This window comes from Dipodomys spectabilis, unplaced genomic scaffold (genome assembly GCF_019054845.1).
Source record: "Dipodomys spectabilis isolate Male_0828 unplaced genomic scaffold, ASM1905484v1 ptg000599l, whole genome shotgun sequence".
In the NCBI taxonomy this organism is placed as follows: Eukaryota; Metazoa; Chordata; class Mammalia; order Rodentia; family Heteromyidae; genus Dipodomys; species Dipodomys spectabilis.
The window spans coordinates 1,246,965-1,268,036 of record NW_024871276.1 but is presented as its reverse complement, the minus strand read 5'-3'; the positions used below and the strand labels follow the sequence as shown (position 1 = coordinate 1,268,036).

The window sequence follows — 21,072 nt, the reverse complement described above, 5'->3', positions numbered from 1 at the left end:
TGAACCACCAGCACCTGGCTAATTTTGATAAAAGTACCCAATGAAGTCCCCATCTTCTCTTTCAGTTCTCACGTTGTTCATTTTACAAGGATCTTTTACTCCATGTTTGTCCCTATATGCCTAGCCTTTTGGCCTCCTCCTCAGAAGATGTGTGTGCTTCCCTTAAAACCAGCCTTCTGTTGTCTCCATCCCCAGTCCCTTCCCTGGTTCCTTAGGAACTTGTTTCTAAAGCAGGTTCATGTAGGAAAGTTTTGTTTAATCTACTTTTTGTTTTGAAAAATCCGGATATTTTATCACATAAATCTTAATTTATATCTCCTTTTGAAAATTCAAAGAATCTATTAATCATGCGCCCAGCATTCCTATATGTCAACCGTCAACTGAAAGTTGATCCAGTTGTCTTTTAGATGGGACTTTAAAGGACATAGCAGTTCTCCTCACTCACACAGTGTGCTTTGACTCGCACCTACTTAGTTAACCAAGCCAGCACCGAAGATATTGGAGTAAGGACCCTCCTTTTATCTGAGGTGCAGCATAGGTTGAGGGAAATTGACTATTTGCAGTGCAATGTAGAGTATTTTAAGGGCATGCAGGACATTTTATCTGATTGGTTTGCCTTATTTTCAATGAAATATGTTTCTTCTACTATGGTATGTTTATATAATATTCTCTGTTACCTATAAATGTTTGATGTTAAATTCATATTTTTACATATAGCTATAGATTTTTCTACTTCGTGAATATTACAAACTAGAGTTATCTGTTCTAAGTAATCTATTTACAATATTGCTGGACATTTGAGTTGCTTCCAGTTTCAGGCTATTAATAGTAATGTTACCATACACACACACATACAGGTGTGTGTGTTTGTGTGTGTGTGTCTGTGTGTGTGTGTATCTATGTATCTATATATATGGGCATATCTATATATTCAGTTTGGTTGGACATCTACCTAGGAATGTAGTTGTTTTTTGAATTGTACTGACAGTCTCTTTTAGTTTCTTTGGTAAATAGGAATTAATGCAGTACTTAAAATCATCCTGCAATATAGTAACAAACCAAAGCCAGTGCTCAGACTTTTCTTTCTGTAGACAAACAAGACCAAACAAAACAAAAAAACACATCTAAAGTGAAAATCTGACTATTGTGTTTCTGTGTGTGTGTGTGTGTGTGTGTGTGTGTGTGTGTGTGTGTGTGTTTGTGTGTGTGTGTGCTGGTATTGGGGTTTGAACTCAAGGCCTTGTGCTCTTGCTTGCTTTTTTGATCAAGGCTGCTTTATAAATTTTTTGACCTATAGAATGTAGGTTCGCTTACCTAAAGGTTTCCATTCATTTGGCATGGTTCTGAGAGGTGAGTCCATAATAATGAGGAGACTTGGAAGTACAGTGTGAAGATTATGGTAATGATGATAGAGACTAAATGTGTAGGAAATTACTGCATTGATTGGAAAATGAGCCATCCCTGTTTTCTCTTGAAAATGTCATGGAGCTAATGCATTTTCATACGAGAAGGCATATACTTTGTTATCACAAAATTATATACATTATATATAATATATATGTGTGATAGGTATTGCCTTCCTTACATCACCTGTTTACACACAGTGCTAAAACATTAATTGAATTTTCTCTTGACTCAATTACAAGATAACATTTTCTAGAAGGGTTTACTATTACTCAGACCATTATTTTCCAGAGCAGCTTTCCTCTGGGACATTCATACAATATGGCTACTTAGGGTAGATGAAGGAAAGGAAAGTATTGTACTGCTACCCAGAATGTTAGGAAAGGAGATATATATGAAGCAAAGCCTCCGTGTACTAGTTTGTGATCCTGTGTGAATGGAGAATTGAATCTATAGCCATGCAGGCATGCAGGTTTCTTTTTCCTGAATAGAACAGCATTGTGGGAATGTGGCTGTTCCTCTAATTATGTTTTGCAAAAGAGTTTTCTTCAAGTTGGCAGGTTCTTAAGAATGACTTGGTGGGGGAAGAAAAAACGTTCAAGCCATTTTAAAGAGGTGCAGAAATACTTTGAAGAATATTTGGCACAGATTTGTCTTGCCAAATTTAAAGAATATTTTGAAGTCTATTTTTAAAGTAGACTATCTTTTGAAGCAGTTGGAGTTCATAGCAAAATTGAATAGAAGATACAAAGATTTTTTTTTATATACATAGCCTCCTCCACTATCAAATCTAGCACCAGAGTGGAACATTTTGTTTCAAATGATGAACCTGTTTTAAGAAATCATTATCACCTAAAGTATATAGTGCTATGTAAGTTTTGTCTTGAAAACAGTAAATTTAAATCTTTTAAAAAAATTAAATCATAGGTTTTTGTGTTACATACTGCCTATAAGATGTTTCTCTTAGGTGTCTACATTTGGCTTTCTTAGCTCATCTTCGTTTGACTTTTTAAAAATAGCAAAGTATTTTTTAAAGTTACTTTTTCTTTCCTTTTTTGTTTTTAACCTTTTTTGTCTTCAAAAATACATTTTCTTGGGCTGGAATAGGCAAAGCGTTTGCCTACCAAGTGCAATATCCTGAGTTCGATCCCCAGTACCAAAAAAAGAAAAGACAAAAATACATTTTTTTTGTATATGCATGTTGGACATAGTCTGAAATGGATCCCATTAAATCCTAGGTCATGTTACACACTCAGAAAACAAAGGAGGGCTGAGGCCTGGAGAACCAAGGCCTGTGCCCCGTGTAGAGGTGGCAATTCCAGCTGGGCGTCGATACATGGCAGGGCATGCCCAGAGCTGCCACACTACGCAATTACTGTAAGATAATCATTAGAGGAAGCCAAGAAGATTTTTTTATAGAACTATATCTTTTCCTAAACTTAGCCTTAATCAGGGCCAGTAATCTATGGGCCACAATTGTCATGTATATGTTTTTATAAATTCATTATTTCTATAATGATTAAATGTCTGGGGACTACTTTAAGTAATTTATAGAAATCAATTCATTGAATCCTTGAAAAACTTTCTGAGATTGGTCTGTTTAGTAATCCTAGTCAAGAGATTACACAGAGTGTACAGAGGGGTAACTGGCAACTTAAGAGTTCTTAGGTACTTACCCAGAATCACACTTTCTAATATTTGTACCCCATGCAGTCCCCTTCACTTGACTATAGGCAGGACCTGTGACTGTAGTAGATTTCATTCTTGTGTCTAGATTCCATGATATAGTGATAGACTCAAAAGCTGACTTTGAGTTACTCAGAAAAGAGGATTTACCTAATCAGGTAAGTCCTTTACTTCTTAACCCTTATGCACAAGTCAGAACACTTAAAATTGCACAGTTCAACTCGGAACTCTTAGAATGTTCACTACCCGTGATTCTGCCTTGGGTTATGGTTTAATTTTTGCTTCGTTTTCCAACTGTTTTTAGCTCAAGTACTAACAAATCGAAACAGCCTACTTGACATATCCTTCTTTTGTCTTCTCCCCTTAAAGTCTTAGAGACATGAAAGTTCCACTGAATTCACCAACCTCACCTTTTCCTAACTTGCTCTGTGTTACATTTCCCTCCTGCAGTACAATGAATTCTTCCCTTGATCTGGGTCTGAAAGGTTAATCTAGATGATAAAAGCTTATCTCTACAAATTTCTGTATAAATAGACTGTTTTGTCCACAATTTTGACACTCCTCCCGCCCCCCACACCTCTCTTCTTTGCTCTCCTCTTCACTGTCTTACTGACGCTGAGGATTGAACTGAGAGCCTCGAGGGCCTTGTACAAGCCTGACATTTACTCTATCACTGAGCCATACCCCTAAGTCAGAAGAATCTGCTGTTTAAATGACTTTCCTGAGTTCTATAACCTGTTACAGGCTAAATTTATGATATAATAACAATATTTTTATATGCTAAATATAGACTTTGCAGTATATTGGGTCTTCAAGACAAAAGAATTGAGGAACATATGTTTACTGTTAAATCATTATAGAGGATAATGGTATTATTTCTGTGCGTTTATATTATGGCTATTGGGCTTATCTCTGATTGATTTTTAGTAAAAAAAAATCCAGTTATAAATTTCTTTGTGCAAATGGGATCACTTTTCATATCTGTTTAGCACACATTCTGGAAATAGTATAGGCAATATATGGAATTGCATATGTATTATAGTGAAATGCAGTAAGTAATAGAGCTTGTTTTGCTTCTACACTGTGCAAGTGTTTAGTTATAAACTTTTGGGGCTTTTGTTTGTTTGTTTTTGTTCGGTCGTGGGACTTGAACTCTGGGCCTGGGCACTGTCCCTCAGCTCCTCAGCTCAAAGTGAGCACTCTACCACTTGAGCCACAGTGCCACTTCCAATTTTCTGGTGGTTAGTTGGAATAAGAGTCTCATGGACTTTCCTGCCGGGGCTGGCTTTGAACCATGATCCTCAGATCTCACCCTCCTGAGTTGCTAGGATTACAGGTGTGTGCCACCGTACTCAGCTTTATTTAAACTTTTATCCACTTGGTGAAGGTCACAAATAAAACTATCCCTTATTAAACCAAAACAATTAGTATTTTGTCAGCTTTCATTGACTATATATCAAAGATGTGTATATTTATTATCCAAGATGATTTACATTGTTCCCAAGCTCTGGAAGAACCCATGTCTACTTACTGCATGTTTGGCTTCCATTTTACTTAAATGGTCTCAATTAGTGTCTTTTAACAAGCAACTAATGACCCTTTGCAACACTGCCCCAAATGGCCATGTACTACGTTTGTGACACTGTAAAAAGATGGGTGCTGAAGCTAGACACTAGGAGCTTTCTTGTCTTCCACAGTCACAGTGAGCAAGCTCTGCACCCAGGTCATGATTTCTAAACACTATTTCCCAAAGAGGAATCAAGGCTCCTTAGGGAAATAGCCCCTTCTGTTCTGGGACAGAACAATTAGGAATGAACTATGCTATCTCAGGATATTGGAGAGCTGGGAAGTAGTCAAAGGATAATGCAAATATGTCAGAAAAGACAAATGCCAGCTTGAGGGGACTCCCACTGACCAAATCTGGGCAGATTAAGCATTATAACTAAAATGATAGGAATAAATTACACTCTGTTGAATATGATAGAAAATCATGTTGATATTGATAATAATGCATTGGTTTAAAGGCAATTTTAGTCTCAAAGTACCTTTCCACAAAATGTCCAAATTCTTGTAAACTAAAAAGGGAAAAATAGTAACTTGACAGTGGAGAAGCCTGACAAAGACCACTTTCATGAAAGATCAAAGTTCTTCGGTATTGCTAGGAGTGAGGTAAATAAAAATTGTATCCTCCCCAATTAGATGCAGTGAGAAACATATCATCACTTCTGTGATATTCCTGACAATGATGCATAACCTGAACTAATTATGAGGAAATACACACATCTAAATTGAAGGTTATTCTACATAGTAATTGGCCTATAATCTTCAAAGTGCCAAGGATACAAAGGTCAATATGAAAAGACCACTCAATTCCAATTTCTTGATATTGGTGGCTATATTATTTAGGAGATGTTTTGCTTTTGCTGTAATAAATACATACTAATGCACCATGCTTAAACTTCTTAGTTTTAAGACTTTACGGTAGCTTTTAAAAATTACTGAAGACTTCAAAAAGTTTTTGTTTATATGGAATACACCTATCACTATTTATTGTCAAAAATTCAAACAAAATTTTAAAGCAGTCATTTTAAAATAATAGGAGAAAACCTATTACAGGTTAATGGAAAACATATTTCAAGAAAAATATACTTTAAAACAAAATTTAATAAGAGAATGACATGTTTATATATTTTGTGCAAAACTCTTTAGTTACTGGCATAATAAAAGCCAGTTGAATTTGCATATCAACTTCTGCAGTTTGTTATTTTGATTGAAGTATCAGAAGAAAACGTAACTTTAATAGATTCATATGTGGAAAAGGGAAAACTATTTTAACAGCCTCTTCATATAATTGTAGATATTCTTTCCCCCCTCCCCCACCGCTAGTCCTGGGACTTGAACTCTGGGCCTGGCCACTGTTCCTAAGCTTCTTTTGCTTAAGGCTAGCGCTCTACCACTTGAGCCACAGTGCCATTTCTAGGTTTTGGGGGGTTAGTTTATTGGAGATAAGAATCTCACAGACTTTCCTGTACAGGATGGCTTCCAACCATAATACTCATCAGGTCTTAGCCTCCTGAGTTGCTAGTATTACAGGGGTGAGCTACCAGTGCTTGGCTAATTCTTATGGTTCATCAAAACTGTATACATAGAAGTTTCTTAAAGGTTAACTGCCACATGAAATCTGAAGCCTTTATTGGGGAGTGAACTTTCGTGTTCAGTTACATTAGAGATCATTGGTCTTCCTCACACTTACAGTAGATTTTGTATCATCGTGGTTTATAAGTTTTTACATGAGACAGTACTGGCTCATGAGTTTTTATAGATTTTCACAATATTGATGTATTATAGAACAGTCAGTTGCTAATGTCACTCCCTTACCTCAGAAAAATATTTTCTCCCAAACTCACTGATAGTAGATTTAATTTTTTCAGAACTGCATTTTAATTTAAAAGCTAGAATCTCCTCAAATGAAATAGTGTCACACATGATTTTCTTGATATGACAGAACCACCTCATTCATTTTTGAGACTGTACCTACCAAATCTGAGTACAGGTTTTCTGCCTTTCTCATTCAAGTCAAGTGGAGTTACATGAAAAATGGACTAATTGAGCTCATGATTTAATTGTTACATATGTTTGCCTTAAAACAACCATCCTGTTAGGTACACAGAATAAATTTACAAACTTCTTTTTTCTTTTTTTCTTTTGTTGGTCGTGGGGCCTGAACTCTGGGCCTGTGCTCTGTCCCTGAGCTCTTCAGCTCAAGGCTAGTGCTCTACCACTTGAGCCACATGCCTGAGCTGTAATTCACCTACTGTTAGGCTTCCTAGGAGCCTAGGAGCAGGTATATGCTACTGTGTCCAACTTCTTTTCATGGAGATGGAGTCCTGTATACTTTACCTACCTAGGCTGACTACAACTTCCATCCTTATTTCTCCTTACCTCAGCCTCTCAAGTAATTAGGATTACAGGTATGAACCAACAACACCTAGCTTCACTGGCTATTTTTAGGAGACAGTTTGCCCAGGTGGATGGCTGAGTTGTGATCCACCTTCTTTTAGGCCTCACCAGGGCAAGGGGTAATATCCCAAACATGTGCTACTACATCCAACTTCCCTCCATTGAGATGGAATCTCTCTGACTTTTCTGTTCATGCTTGCCTGAAATCTTGATTCTCCTAATGTCAGCCTCCCACACAGCTTGGGATGACAGGCTTGCACCATTGTGCCCAGCTATGGGTTAAGAGGGGTTTTAAACTTTCTGCTTGAGCTGGCATTGAACTGTGATCCTTTGGTTCTTAGCCTCTTCATGGATCTCAGCAGTCATGGATCTCAGCAGTCATGGACTACAGTTTGAGGACTGCTACATTGAAATACTTTGTAATCTTTTCAATAGCTTTTTAAAAAAAAATTTATGACTTGGTTAAGTTTCTTTTAATATTTTTTTTCCCAACAGTTCCTTTTTTTAAAAAAGAGAACAAGGCTAGGAATGTGGCTTAGTGGTAGAATGCTTGCCTAGCATGCATGAAATCCTGGGTTCAATTCCTCAGGACCACATAAATAGAAAAAGCCAGAAGTGGTACAGTGACTCAAGTGGGAGAGTGCTAGCCTTGAGCAAAAGAAGCTCAGGGCCAGTGCCCAAGCCCTGAGGTCAAGCCCTAGGACTGGCAAACAAAAGAAAGAAACAAAGAGAGAAAACAAGAAGTAATTATAAAGTATCTTTTCTTCTGGATACCAAGCCAGCAAAATACTTGCCTAGTGTGTGTGACACTGAGGGTTCTACGCCAGTACTGCAAATAAAACAAAAAACAAAAAGGAAAAAGACAAATTGACAGGCCAAAATCTTGAAGAGAATACCTCTTGGTGCTGGTGGCTTACACCTGTAATCTTAGCTGCTTAGGAGGCTGAGATCTGAGGATCGCCATTCAAAGCCAGCCCAGGCAGGAAAGTCCATGAGATTCTTATCTCCAATTAACCACCAGAAAACCAGAAGTGGTACTGTACTATGGCTCAAGTGGTAGAGTGCTAGTCTTAAGCTGAAGAGCTGAGGGACAGCTCCCAGGCCCAGAGGTCAAGCCCCATGACTGACTTAAAAAAAACAAAAACAAAAAACAGGTGGAAATTTTTTTATGACAGGTGATGATAAAAATAAAATACTTTCAAGAAAATATTAACTTCAACAGCATTTTTTAAGAGGAAATACTATGTGATATTTAACTTCTAACTTGAGCTATCTTTATATTTGAAAGAAGAGGGAGGAATATTATGATGATGATATCATACTTGATTTTTAATTCATAATCTTCCTGCATAGAAAATTGGTTAGTGCTGGTTCAATTCTTACTGGTAAGTCATTTCATTTACAAGCCAACAAAGAGAGGAAAGTACTATGCCTCAAGAAAAGACTCACTCTTCTCAAAAAGTACAAATATTTCATTACAAGGTATTTAAACAATGCGGAAACATAATCATAGGAGCACTTCTTGATATACAAAACTAGGAAGATTGTTCCAGCCCTTCCAGCCAGATTTCTGAAGCAAAATAGACAAAACCATTTGCGTTCAATCTCTCCCCAAAGTTGTGTGTCTTATTTTTTTTTCAAAGTTATGTATCTATCTAATCTGTAAGATCTGCAACCTTGATTCTGAAATCCTTTTCATCCATTAACCCGCCTCCCTTTTTCCACTGGGCAGGAGTGGAGTGGGAGGGAGAATAAGACAGGATAGAGAGAGAAGTTGTGAGAATCTTTTCAGAGCACTTTTTGTTCTTTGTTTCCCTTACAATTAGAAAGTACAAAACGCTACGTTTCATCTTGAAATGCCATAAGACATGTTATTTTTAAGTGAAATTGGAGATAGGGAGACTTAGAAAATAAGATGCATGATATGTTTATAGTTCTAAACTGGATTTAATGAATTGCAGTTTAAAGAGCATTGACTACATTGCTATTTCCCTGAAATGCCGTTTCTTCTCTCGCTATCTTTTGCAGGACTGGGAATAGGGAGAGTGGCCCTTTATAGTTAAGCTCCTACAGTACTTAATTTATGAGTGTGGTCCATTTTTAATTTTTTTAATCCCTCAAAAGCATTTGGACTTTTGTGCAAATGATAGATGAAAGAATCATTTCAAGTCATCTTAGGCTTGAAAATTACTACTAATGGCCAGGTGCTGGTGGCTCACGCCTGTAATCCTGACTACTAAGGAGGCTGAGATCTGAGGATCATGCTTCAAAGCCAGCTTGGGTAGGAAAGTCCATGAGGCTCTTACCTTCAGCTAACCACTAGAAAACGGGAAGTGGTTCTGTGGCTCAAGTGGTAAGAGTGCTAGCCTTGAGCTGAAGAGCTGAGGGACAGTGTCCATGCTCAGAGTTCAAGACCGCCCCCCCCCCCCCCCCCCCACCACACCACCACACTCACACAAACTACTAAGGTTACTATATTTCTTATGGACATTCCTTACCAGCACATAGCTTTTTTTTTTTTTTTTCCTTCCCTGTAGGGACGAGTTAGAGAAGTATTGAGAAGGTGACTTTAGTAAACCATCTTTGTTGGCCTAGATATGTTTACTCATTCAGCATACATTTAGCAGAGAAACCTCTGCTTTATGTTAGGTATTGAGCTTGGTGCTGTAAAAACAAAGATGATAAAGAATGATCCCTGCTTGTTAGGCAGTATATACTCTTTTCTAAATACTTTATGGTAAGGGCTTAATAGGGTTATATAGAAGGTCTCTAGGAACATACCCTAGAGAATAAGTAGCTTTTCTTGGAGGAAATGGGATCATTGAAAATATGTCCACATAAGCAGTGGTTCTACATGGACCTCCACAAGGGAATTATGATATGGAAAAGAGTGAGGAAAGAAAAGGGAAAGGTAAATGTAACTGGAATTTTGTAATGGATGGAAACCGAAACTTAGGGGGAGAAATCAGGTTGTTTATTTGCAATGGAGATAGTGACACAGGAGAATTAAAGTATTCAATGTACTTTTATTGATAGAAAAATTATAAATAATATACAACTTTATGTATGTGAGACTTCTTTTCTGAATTTCTCAAACTTGATATCCATAGCCACTAAGGGAGAAATCTTACATAAGTCATTTCCAAAATGGATAAAATTTCTTAGGAAAAGGAATGCCAAGTTAAAGGATGTCAGTTCTTGAGCAAAATGAAAAATAGTGATGACTGCGCTAAGAAATATCTTGACTTCTGAATATGTATGTGATGTTTATTGTGTTGAACCTCCATGCAGTAGTTTTAATATTAGGAGGTTTTCAGCAGCATCTTGATAGTACTTGTAGATGTATTTCCTTCTCTTCAATTCCAGAACAATATAACTTCATTATATAGCTTTGTAGTTATAATTTTTGCTTTCTGATTTTTTTCTTTCTCACAATTGTAGATGTATACAGCAGATCAGTGTATAAACCTATGACTAGATTAGCTCAGATATTTTGGAGCTTCATTCACTTCTTAAGCTAGAACTGGTTATTTGCTTCCATTTCTAAGAAATTGGCTGCTTTAAACAGCTCGTCAGTCATTTTGACTTTTTTGCTTCTTGGGTTTTGGTCTTTTCCCCTAGGCTGAGAGACATTAAATCAACACTATCTCAAAATTATTTCATTTTGGAAAAAAACAGTAGGGAAAGGACATTGATTATATTTGGACATAACTGTAAGTAGTAGGATGCAAACTGATTTAATTTCAAATATCAAATAGTTTGTTGGTAGGAGATCATCTACATTATTATCAACTTATTTTTCATAGTGATGAATAGTATTCAAATAATTTTCTTTTGTTTCATTTTTAGTGCTAGGAATTGAACTGGGGCCTCATACATGCTAAACATGCATTTTACCACCAGGCTAGTTCCTTAACCCAACGGAATACTTTAGTTCTTTTCTCCTTTAAAGAATACAGCTGGGCGCTGGTGGCTCACAGCCTGCAATCCTAGCTACTCAGGAGGCTGAGATCTGAGGATCACGGTTCAAAGCCAGCCTGGACAGGAAAGTCTGAGAATCTTTAATAAACCATTAGAAAACCGGAAGTGGCGCTGTGGCTCAAGAGGTAGAGTGCCTTCCTTGAGCTGAAGAGCTGAGGGACAGGGTCCAGGCCCAGAGTTCAAGCCCCACGACCAACCAAAAAAAGAAAAAAGAAGAATTATAGCCACCAGACTTTTACTATGAGACTAGGAAAACATTCAAGTATGTAAAGAGCCCACGTGCTCACCACATTGCCATTTTTCCATAAATTCTGTTGGAATGGTAGATGTAAACCCAATAAAATCTGAGTCTAAACAGGTGAAGATAAATAGTAAATGTTTGAAAAAGACTAATCAAGGAGACCTGCTCTACTAGAAACACTCAAACTTGGATAACTAAAATAGGCAATTACACAAGAACAGAAAAAATAAGATAGTAAATGAATAGTATCACCTCACCTGTTTCTTAGTGCTAATTCTGGAATGAGAACATGGAGGGTATAGGTGATCCAATGGCTTTCTACTTTACTGTAATCAGTTGTTAGATGTGAACCCCACAACCAGTGTGTGATCTTAGACAAAATTGATATGGGAAGCTGCCTGCTGATGATCTTGCCGCACTTGGTGCTATAAGAGTTCTCTTCTGGAGCAGTTGAGTAGCTCATCTCAGGTCTATCTGTTATTTATCTTTATCCTATATATATATATATATATATATAGGATACTGATGTTTGTCTTATTACAGCTCCTTCTCTTGGAAAAGACTTGATAGCAGTTATGTCTTGGGTATTTGTGGTAGGGCAAGGATTAGAGGTACCAGAAGCAACCACTCTAAAGGCTTTGGTTCTTATTCTCCAGCAGAGGCTGTGGCCGAGTTGTGAATTGGTGGTCTTATGAGAAACCTTGGTTGGGGAAGTAATAAGGCACTGAGAGTTACACTATATATAGCATGTATATCTGGTATGTTTCAGGTACATAACATACTCTTGTGTATAAGGTTAGAAGACTTTTGTCCATTAACATAGCTTTCTGTTGACAGGCCCAGATTCGGAGTGATAGGCTATGTGAGAAAGGGAAAGATATCTAGCCTAAAGTGATTTCTCCAGTTCTTAGGGAAGCTAGCCACTTCCCACTTAGGTCTCTTAGAGCACCTGCAATAATTCTGATCTATCTACCTGAGTCCAGAGGGAGCATTTTCTATGTAGTTCTTCTGTATGTGCTGTTATTTTTGCTTCGCACCAAGTAAAAAGATCAAGAACATATGTGTATCATGATCTTCAGAGTGGAAATGTGAGGGGAGACTGGTAGATTGTACTGGGAAGGTTTCTAGTTTCTTTTTTTTCTTTTTTCTTTTTTGTCGGGGCTTGAACTCTGGACCTGAGCGCTGTCCCTCAGCTCTTCAGCTTAAGGCGAACGCTCTACCATTAGAGCTACAGCGCCACTTCTGGTTTTTTAGTGGTTTTTATTGGAGATAAGAGTCTCAGGGACTTTCCTGCCTGGGCTGGCTTTGAACCATGATCCTCAGATCTCAGCCTCCTGAGTAGCTAAGATGACAGGCATGAGCCACCGGCGCCTGGCTGAGGTTTCTAGTTACTTTCTCTGAACATTGTCACCATGAAGTTTTTAGAAGCCAACCTAAGGAGAAAGAGTTTGTGTCATTGTGGAGCAACTGAATTAGTCAGAGTTAAGTCTTTCATGATGCTTTGTGCAGTGGGAAGAGATAGATAAGCAAACCTGCATTTATTGAAATACATAGTATATTTGAAGGTGGTAAGGGCAATGGAATAAAATAAAGCAGAAAAGGGGATGAGGAAGGATGGTTGCACTTTTTAAAGGGTGGTCAAGCAAGGCTTCTGAGAAGGCAAGGTATAACTAACAAAAACAAGGGCCAGAGCTGAACATTGCACATAGCAACAACAGTAGATACAAATGTCCTGAGTGTATTTGAGCCAGTTCTGGGTTTAAAGGACTTCGAGGGGTCGGCAGTAACTAGGACCGGAGAGCAACTGGGAGGGCCATTGGAGATTGGGTTCAGCTGGATATGAGTTTAGGCTATTGGCAAAAACTTCTGACTTTCTCTGAGGCAGAAATGTTGGAGGCTTATGAGGAGGGAACTGTATGATCTGTCCGGTGTTAAAAGAAAGAAGAGGCAATGGAGGAAGATTAGGAGCAAAAAGAAGCAGCAGTACTTGGACAAGAATGTGATTTGGAGTGATCCAGGTATAAGTTCCACATTTTTAATTATATTGAAAACCTTATACCAGAAGCCATTTTGCTTATCCCCACATTTAGACAAAGAAAGCTTCCATGTAATTCATTGTTAAATAATATCATTCCAAAAGTGCTGTTGACTTATTTTTGGCAGCATTTCTATATGAGACTATATAATAATGTAAGGACATTCACCAGATTCTGTGGGATGTAAGAGTGAATTTTATTTGGGAGTATGAGGTGGCTTTATACTAGAGAAAGATTTTCCTAAGTGTTCAGGTAGAAAAGTACTTGACTTTTCAAAGTAAATATTGTATTCTTGAAATAAATTTTTATCCTTCAGCCCTATATTTTTTGGGTTCCCTCCAACCCCCTAGTAGGAATCTGTAATGGTAGCAATGTTCTGGGAGCCATTTCTAGTAAGTCACACTGGGCCAGCTGTTGTGAAATGGCAGCTCTGTGTCACACGCATATAAGTCATTGATGTTGGAACTGGAAATCTGTCTTTAACACCAAATATGGTGCTTTCTTGGTCAATTATGCATGGATTTTATTCATGGATTTTCACCTGTGGTCAATACTTTTCATTGAGTCTAACTAAGAATCAAATCTCACATGAACTGGCTCTTTAGTTTTAGACATAAATCCTTTTAGATCAAGAATGGTTACTTCCTGTGAGAATTAAATACTTCAGACTCTGATAAGCTGATATTGACTTTAACTGAAGAAAAGTTTATTTCTGGAAGCAGGATTTTTCAAGAAATTCTTTTTAGTTCTCAGCAAGTTCCAGAGAACAGCATGCTTAACCTACTGGATTTCACTCAGGGAAGTGAGGCTGGGGGGCGGCTGAAGAGGGGAAGGTGAGACTCGCATCTGTAGAGTGCCCTCTGTGTTCCAGTGGGCAGCAGTTGAGTCCATGGCGTAAGTTCAGTAGTCATGCCTTCATTTTCACAAGTGGATATTCAGAGAAAGATATACGACTTGCTCAGTCATTTTGCAAATAAGTGAGGAAATGAAATTGGCTCCTACATCTGGGTGACCTCAAAGCCTACGCTATCTCTTCAAAGAGACTGGCTGGTTGAAAGCAGAAGTAAACATTATGTGTTACCTCAGATGAGTTTTGTTTCTCCGGGGTCTCATTTCTGAAGCTGTTATTTCCATCAGCTCTGTTTGGAACTTAATAGTCCTGTGCAGAGGAGAACACTGAGGTCTTTCTTCTGTCACTTTATAGATTTATTATTGTGCATTTTGTGTGGATTTTAAAATGTAGCTGTTGACTATAGCCAAGCTATGGACTTACAATAAGATCACATTCATTTGATTTCCATTTTAATAAGATGGACCTTCTCTTTTAATATAAATATATATTTATATATAAAGATAAAGATATTTTACAACATTTCTGCTTGAAAGTATGTAGTATCAATTTTCAATTAAAGTCATCATGGTAGTGATGTTTAGAGTATATAACATTAGAGTATGGATCATATTTTATTATTGTGTACCTGGGAGTGTAAAAGAGTAGTTATTGTTACTGATTTCTAAAAGTAGAACTGAGTTACTTATTTCTAAAAGGAGAACTGAGTAAGGAATACTCAGCCAGCCTCTGTGGTGAATAGAGTATTATGTTGTTATCTCTATGTCTCAAGATTTCTTGAAATTATCCTGGTCTGTATAGGACATACATATTCATGGACATGTGTATGCACACAGAGAACATGATTCTAGGTATGGAACTACTTAGGATAAAAAGAAGGCAAAAGGGAAAAATGAAAGAGGGTGAATAACTGTGAAACACATTTCAACTATATATGGAGATAGTATTAAGAATCTCAATGAAAGCTGTAGATTAGTAGTAAGTTGCAGGGGTAAAGAAAGAAACAAGGCTCTGTTGGGGAGGTGTGAAAAATTGGATTGACAAGGACGGTGAATGAGGATGACTATAAACCTGGAGAAATTGTTTTAAGAAGGAAGGGGCAATAGGGAAAGAGATGGAAGGGGTGAACTTGATTGGAAATCATTGTATGCATGTGTGGAAATGTCAAAATGAAACCATCCATTATACAGCTAATATGTGCTAATAAAATTATCCTTATCTAAGTGTTACATCAGATGGGGGGGGAGGTGTGGAATTTGAAAGGATAACGTCATCAAATACTTTCATTATTGCAGTGTATTAAGATTCCATATTTTTCTCATTGTGTATGTATGTTGTGTTTTCTTTTCTAGAAGAAAAATTCAAAGTGGAGACAAGGACCATTGCTGTTGATTTCACTTCAGAAGATATTTATGATAAAATTAAAACAGGCCTGACAGGTCTGGAAGTTGGTCTTCTAGGTTTGTATTTTTGCCACATTTATGGACTTTGCTTGCATATACAATCTCACTTACACTCTGCCTTTATTTTCTCTTTGTGTATAAGATATTCAGTGGTAAAATGGTGGGTGAGAATTTTATCTTATTAATGCGCTTCATCCATAGATAACACTAATCTATGTAAGCTTGAATTATTTTGTTAATTATCTATTAGCACTCATTGTTCAATTTAGTTATTTCCTGTGTCTGCTTTTCCCTGTCTTATTCTCTTTGTAAGCATTAAGATATATCTGTGCTATAATAATCTTTTAAGGTGGGTATCTCTAACCTATCACAGCTGAGGAAATGAAGACCTAGAAAGTTTTCTCATCCTTTCGTTCGTTGTTACCCCTGAAAAACCTGAGTAGACATCTTCTAATGTCTCATCCCCATGAAACTTTAATACCACAGATATATTTTCTATCTTTGCTTTAAGAGAAATAAAATCCTTCCCTACACACACACACACACACACACATACACACCAGATTTCTTCCCCCTGGGGGAGATACACACACACACACACACACACACACACACACACACACACACACACACACAGATTTCTTCCCCCTGGGGGAGATACACACACACACACACACACACACACACACACACACAGAGATTTCTTCCCCCTGGGGGAGATACCCAGTGATACACACACAGACACACACAGACACAGAGACAGACAGACAGACAGACACACACACACACACACACACACACACACACACACACACAGAGAGATTTCTTCCCCCTGGGGGAGATACCCAGTGATACACACACAGACACACACACACACACACACACACACACACACACACACACACACACACACACACACACACACACACACACACACACACACACACACACACACACACACACACACACACACACACACACACACACACCAGATTTCTTCCCCCTGGGGGAGATACCCAGTTGAAAATGCATGGTTTAGGTAGATTAGGGATTTGTCTGGTCACGTAAAGATTAAGTGGCACTACTGGGATTTAATCCTCTATTTCTTTTCTCTACATCTGCTATTCTCTTTTGTTATCCACAGCTACCCTGCTTCTACTAGCATAAATAGATGCTTTTGCTGAGACAGTGGCAACATTGAACTTTGTTATGGAAAAACTTTACCAGAAGATGCTAAGAGGGTAGCCAGGTGCCAGTGACTCGTGCCCGTAATGCTACCCACTAGGGAAGCTGAGAGCAGAAGGATCATGGTTAGTGGCCAGCATGGACAGAAAAGTTTGTGAGAACTTTATCTCAACCCATAGCTGGGCACAATAGCACATACCTGTCATCCAAGCTATGTGCAAGGCTGAAGATAGGAGAATTGTGGCTTGCAGGCCAGCCTGGGCAGAAAAAGTCCTTAAGTTTCCTCCATGGAAGAGAAGCTTCTAAAAGTAGATGGATGGAGAGTCAGGCCTGAACTTGGGTGGAAGGTGAGACACTATCCTAAAAATAACTAGTAAAAATCTGGGCCAGAATCATGGCCCAGAGGTCCTAACCACATTTTTAAGTGCTCAATGAGCACATGTGACTAGTGGCTACCATATTGCACATCTCATTCTCATTCACCTTGGCTCACTCTCCTCAGTTTGTGTTTCCTTATGCTTTAAAGCAATGGTTCTTGACCAAGGGGCAATTTGCCAATATCCGACAGTTTCAGATGGCATTTCTATAGTCTACTAGGTGAGGGGAGGATAGTTCTGCTGGCCGGTACAGGTAAAAGTCACTACGCATCCTACAAACCAGGAAGGACAGCCACCCTCAGCAAAGAATTGCTAACCTAACACTACTCTCCAACCTACTGAGTGATGTTTTAGTAGAGCTGGAGTTAAAAAAAAAACACTGCTTTACAGTTACTGGCACTAAACAGTAACAGGAAATGCTCATGAAAATATCTACAACTTTGGGTTTGAATATAGTTGGTTACAAACTAATAACAAAAATAAGTTTAGCTAATGTTTACATAACCCATACATGGGTAGAAGCACTTTTGCAAAAATTGTCTCATTAGCTAGGCTGCACAGTTAGTTTTGTTTCTATTCTACCACAATTGTCTTCTCAGTCGTTGACATTTATTCATGAATATATCACACTTACTTTGTTTTGTAATTTTGAGCAACACTATTAAGGCAACTGTTTGAGGTGAATTTTATTTTTATTACTTATCATATGTCAGCTCTATCTATATTTCCTTTTCTAGTCTGGCTGTAACCCTCTAAACTTGTGAGGGGAGGGAGTTTGAGGTTTATATGTTTCTATTCCTTCAACTTCTTCTCTCCCTCATTTCCGTAAGGTCTCATCTGCCCCAACTTTGTCTAGTAAAGCCAAAATAACTACATTTTGTTCTCTTTACTCTTCTGCTTATTATACATGTCAATATTTATTGCATTCTTTAAGGTATTTTGTGTATTTGTTTACAAGCCATATTATATGATAGGAAGGAGTCATTCTCTACCAATTATTAACAAAGCTAATAATGTAAAAAGAAAACAATATCACCATACTTGTTTGAATAACATTAAATATACTTGTTTGAATAGCATTAAGCCCCAAACTAAATCAGGGTGCAATAAGGAAAATTAATATTTTCAGAATTACTAATGAAAATGCTAAATCCCTTTATCATAAAAGAAACATGTTTTCAGTGAGCTAAGTGTGAAAAAAATAGCCATGGACTGTGTAAATTTATACTGAAAGGTCACCCTAACTTGATGAGATTCTATAAATGCTTAAGGCTGAGGAGTTAGATTCTTAATTCTTTTTTCTTTTTCTTTTTTTGCCAGTCTTGATGATTGAATTTAGGGTCTGGGCACTGTCCCTGAGCTTCTTTTATTCAAAGCTAGCATTCTACCACAGCACCACTTCAGGCTTTTTCCATTTATGTGGTACTGAAGAATCAAACCCAGGGCTTCATTTATGCTAGGCAAGTACTCTACCACTAAGCCACATTCCCAGCCCTGTATTCTTAATTCTATCATGTGATAACATCAGCATCAGCTGGACACTGGTGGCTCACACTCACAATCCTACCTACTTAGAAGGCTGAGATCTGAGGATTGAGGTTTGGAGCCAGTTTGGGCAGCAAAGTCCATGAGACTCTGATCATCAATTGACTACCAAAAAGCCAGAAATGGTGCTGTGGCTGAAAGTCCTAGAGTGAGCACAACCACTCCGGGACAGTGCCCAGTCCCTGAATTTAAGCCCTAGAACTGGCATAAAGAAAAACAAACAAACAACAAAAACCCAACTCAACATCTCCTGACTTCTTTCAGGCAAATGGTAAGAAATACATATTTCAGCAAGCTTATGAAACATCAACTATTTAGAGAAAATGGCACCCTTACTTCTTTGAATAAGCAAACGGTTAAAAAAAAAAAACCATGATTGCTGTAAAGGTTATTTGATCCTCAGGAGAGACACTTAACTGTGCTTAGGTTTGTTTGAAGGACTTTGCACAGTACATGGCAGGGAAGCATACTTTACCAAGGCCTAAAGAATGACCTTGGATTTGAAATGTGCTACAGATAATACTTTTTTTCTTTTCATGTTCCACTACTATGTCTTGAGTCTTCATTAACTTTATAAAAGTGAGTTTCTTTATTCTGGAAGGACAAAGAAAGGTTCTCCTAGAAAATATATACTTTGTGATTCATTTTAAAAGGCCACCATAGCTTTATTTAAGCTTCTAATGTGTCATAGACAAGAATTTTCCCCATACCAGATGCTCTGTGCCCATAGTATCATGATTTATATAAGTTTATAGAATCAAGAGAATCCGTTGGCTCTGGATGGCATGTGTTGTTTTCCTGACTTAGTATATTATAGCTGTTTGTCATCTATTGACTTTTTTGGTCCTATACCCATATACTTTGCCCATAATTCTTAGTAACTTCATTTTAATAACTATAATGTATAGAGAGATATTAAAGCTGCCATACACCTTATTCACTTTTCTTCCTGTGTGTCCTGTACAAATGAATACTTATTCTACTAATGTGCTTGGTGAGTTAATTTAATTTGTGTCTTTTTCCTTCTCATCAGTTGAATGCAAGCTCTTTGTTATTTCTGCCCATATGGGCAGAAATAACCATTTTCTTGTTGAATCCTATAATTTTTTATTTCCTAAAGGTTGCATTTTCCAGAATGTTCTGGAATAGTGAAATAGAAACTGTTTATTAAACTAAAACAGAGTTAGGACTAGTTATTTCTGTCTTTTCCAGGTTTCTTAACAAAATACCCAGTAGTATTCTATTCCTAGTTAGTTGGGGAAAGGACTAGCTAGCTTCCAAATGGCAAACTCTTAGGTGATAGAGTTCTGTTCCAAAGACTTTCTCATGTTTTATTTCCAGAGAATCAAAGGAAAATTAATAGATGTAGGCCTAGGAGAAGCAACTGGGGGTGGGGGCGGGGAGCACTGCAAAATTATGCTGAGGAAAACTTGTCCAGAATTGGTTAGAAGGGAGATTGGTCATAATAGGGAATTATGCAGCTTCACAGTTCCAGTTGATTAAGAAAGTTAGAAATAGATGAATCTTAACTTCTTTAGAGGTTTAGATATATATGCAGAGAGAGACTCTTCTTGCTATTCTTAAGAACTTTACAAATTAGAAATTAATAGATTTTTGTTTCTGTATTGGAGTTTTAATTGAGGGCTTTCTATTTGTTAAGCATTTGTTCTACCTCTTTGCTACACCTCCATCAAAGAGTGTATCTTTTTTGTTTTTTTTTTGAGGAGTTTTTTGTTTGGGGGTTTGTGGGGTTTTTTGTTTTCTTTTGTTTTTTTTTTTTTTTTGGTTGCTTCTTTGGTTGATTTTATTTTTGGCCTGGGCTGGCCTGGACTGTAATCTTTCTATTTATGCTTCCTGCCAACCAGCGTGTACTACTCTACTCAGCTATAGATGAGATCTCACAGACTTTTTTCCCAGTTGTCCTGAACTGTGAACCCTATCTCTGCCTTCCAAGTAACGAAGAGTATAGGTTTCTTAATAAAAGAGCCAGGAGTATTCTACTTTGTAGCTAGTTTGGAAAAGGACAGTCACAAGTGAGTGGGATGATTAAACAGACCAGATGGTTGAGAGTCAGAAAATCAGGTTAACAAATTTGGACTTGTTAAAAGAAAAACTGTGGACAAACTAAATTTAACAGAGTTTATTTGAGCAAAGAACTGTTCTCATACCAGGCTGCCTTCAGGCAGCATAGAGAGAGGGTCAGAGAGCTTGGAATACTGATAGCCTATTGAACCTTTCCCCCTGACCCCCATCCAAGGTTGCAGCAGCCTCCGAAAGGAAGACAGTCTTATTCAAAGTACCTTTGAAACCCTGGTGTCTGTGCCAGTGCTTCGTGGTGAGTGACGGCATGAGACTGCAGTGTTATAAATGAGAAGTTTTAGAGGTTTTGAACCCTTCGAAGGCA

The 21,072-nt window shown here is 37.7% G+C and overlaps 1 protein-coding gene across 1 annotated transcript in view; it reads left to right on the top strand.

The window, feature by feature from the left end:
• Positions 1–21,072, top strand: part of Hsd17b12 (hydroxysteroid 17-beta dehydrogenase 12) — a 122,569-nt gene that overhangs the window by 61,308 nt on the left and 40,189 nt on the right. Inside the window, exon 4 of the mRNA XM_042671103.1 lies at positions 15,511–15,618. Coding sequence (XP_042527037.1) covers positions 15,511–15,618 — 108 coding nt within the window. The remainder of the gene's footprint in view (positions 1–15,510; positions 15,619–21,072) is intronic.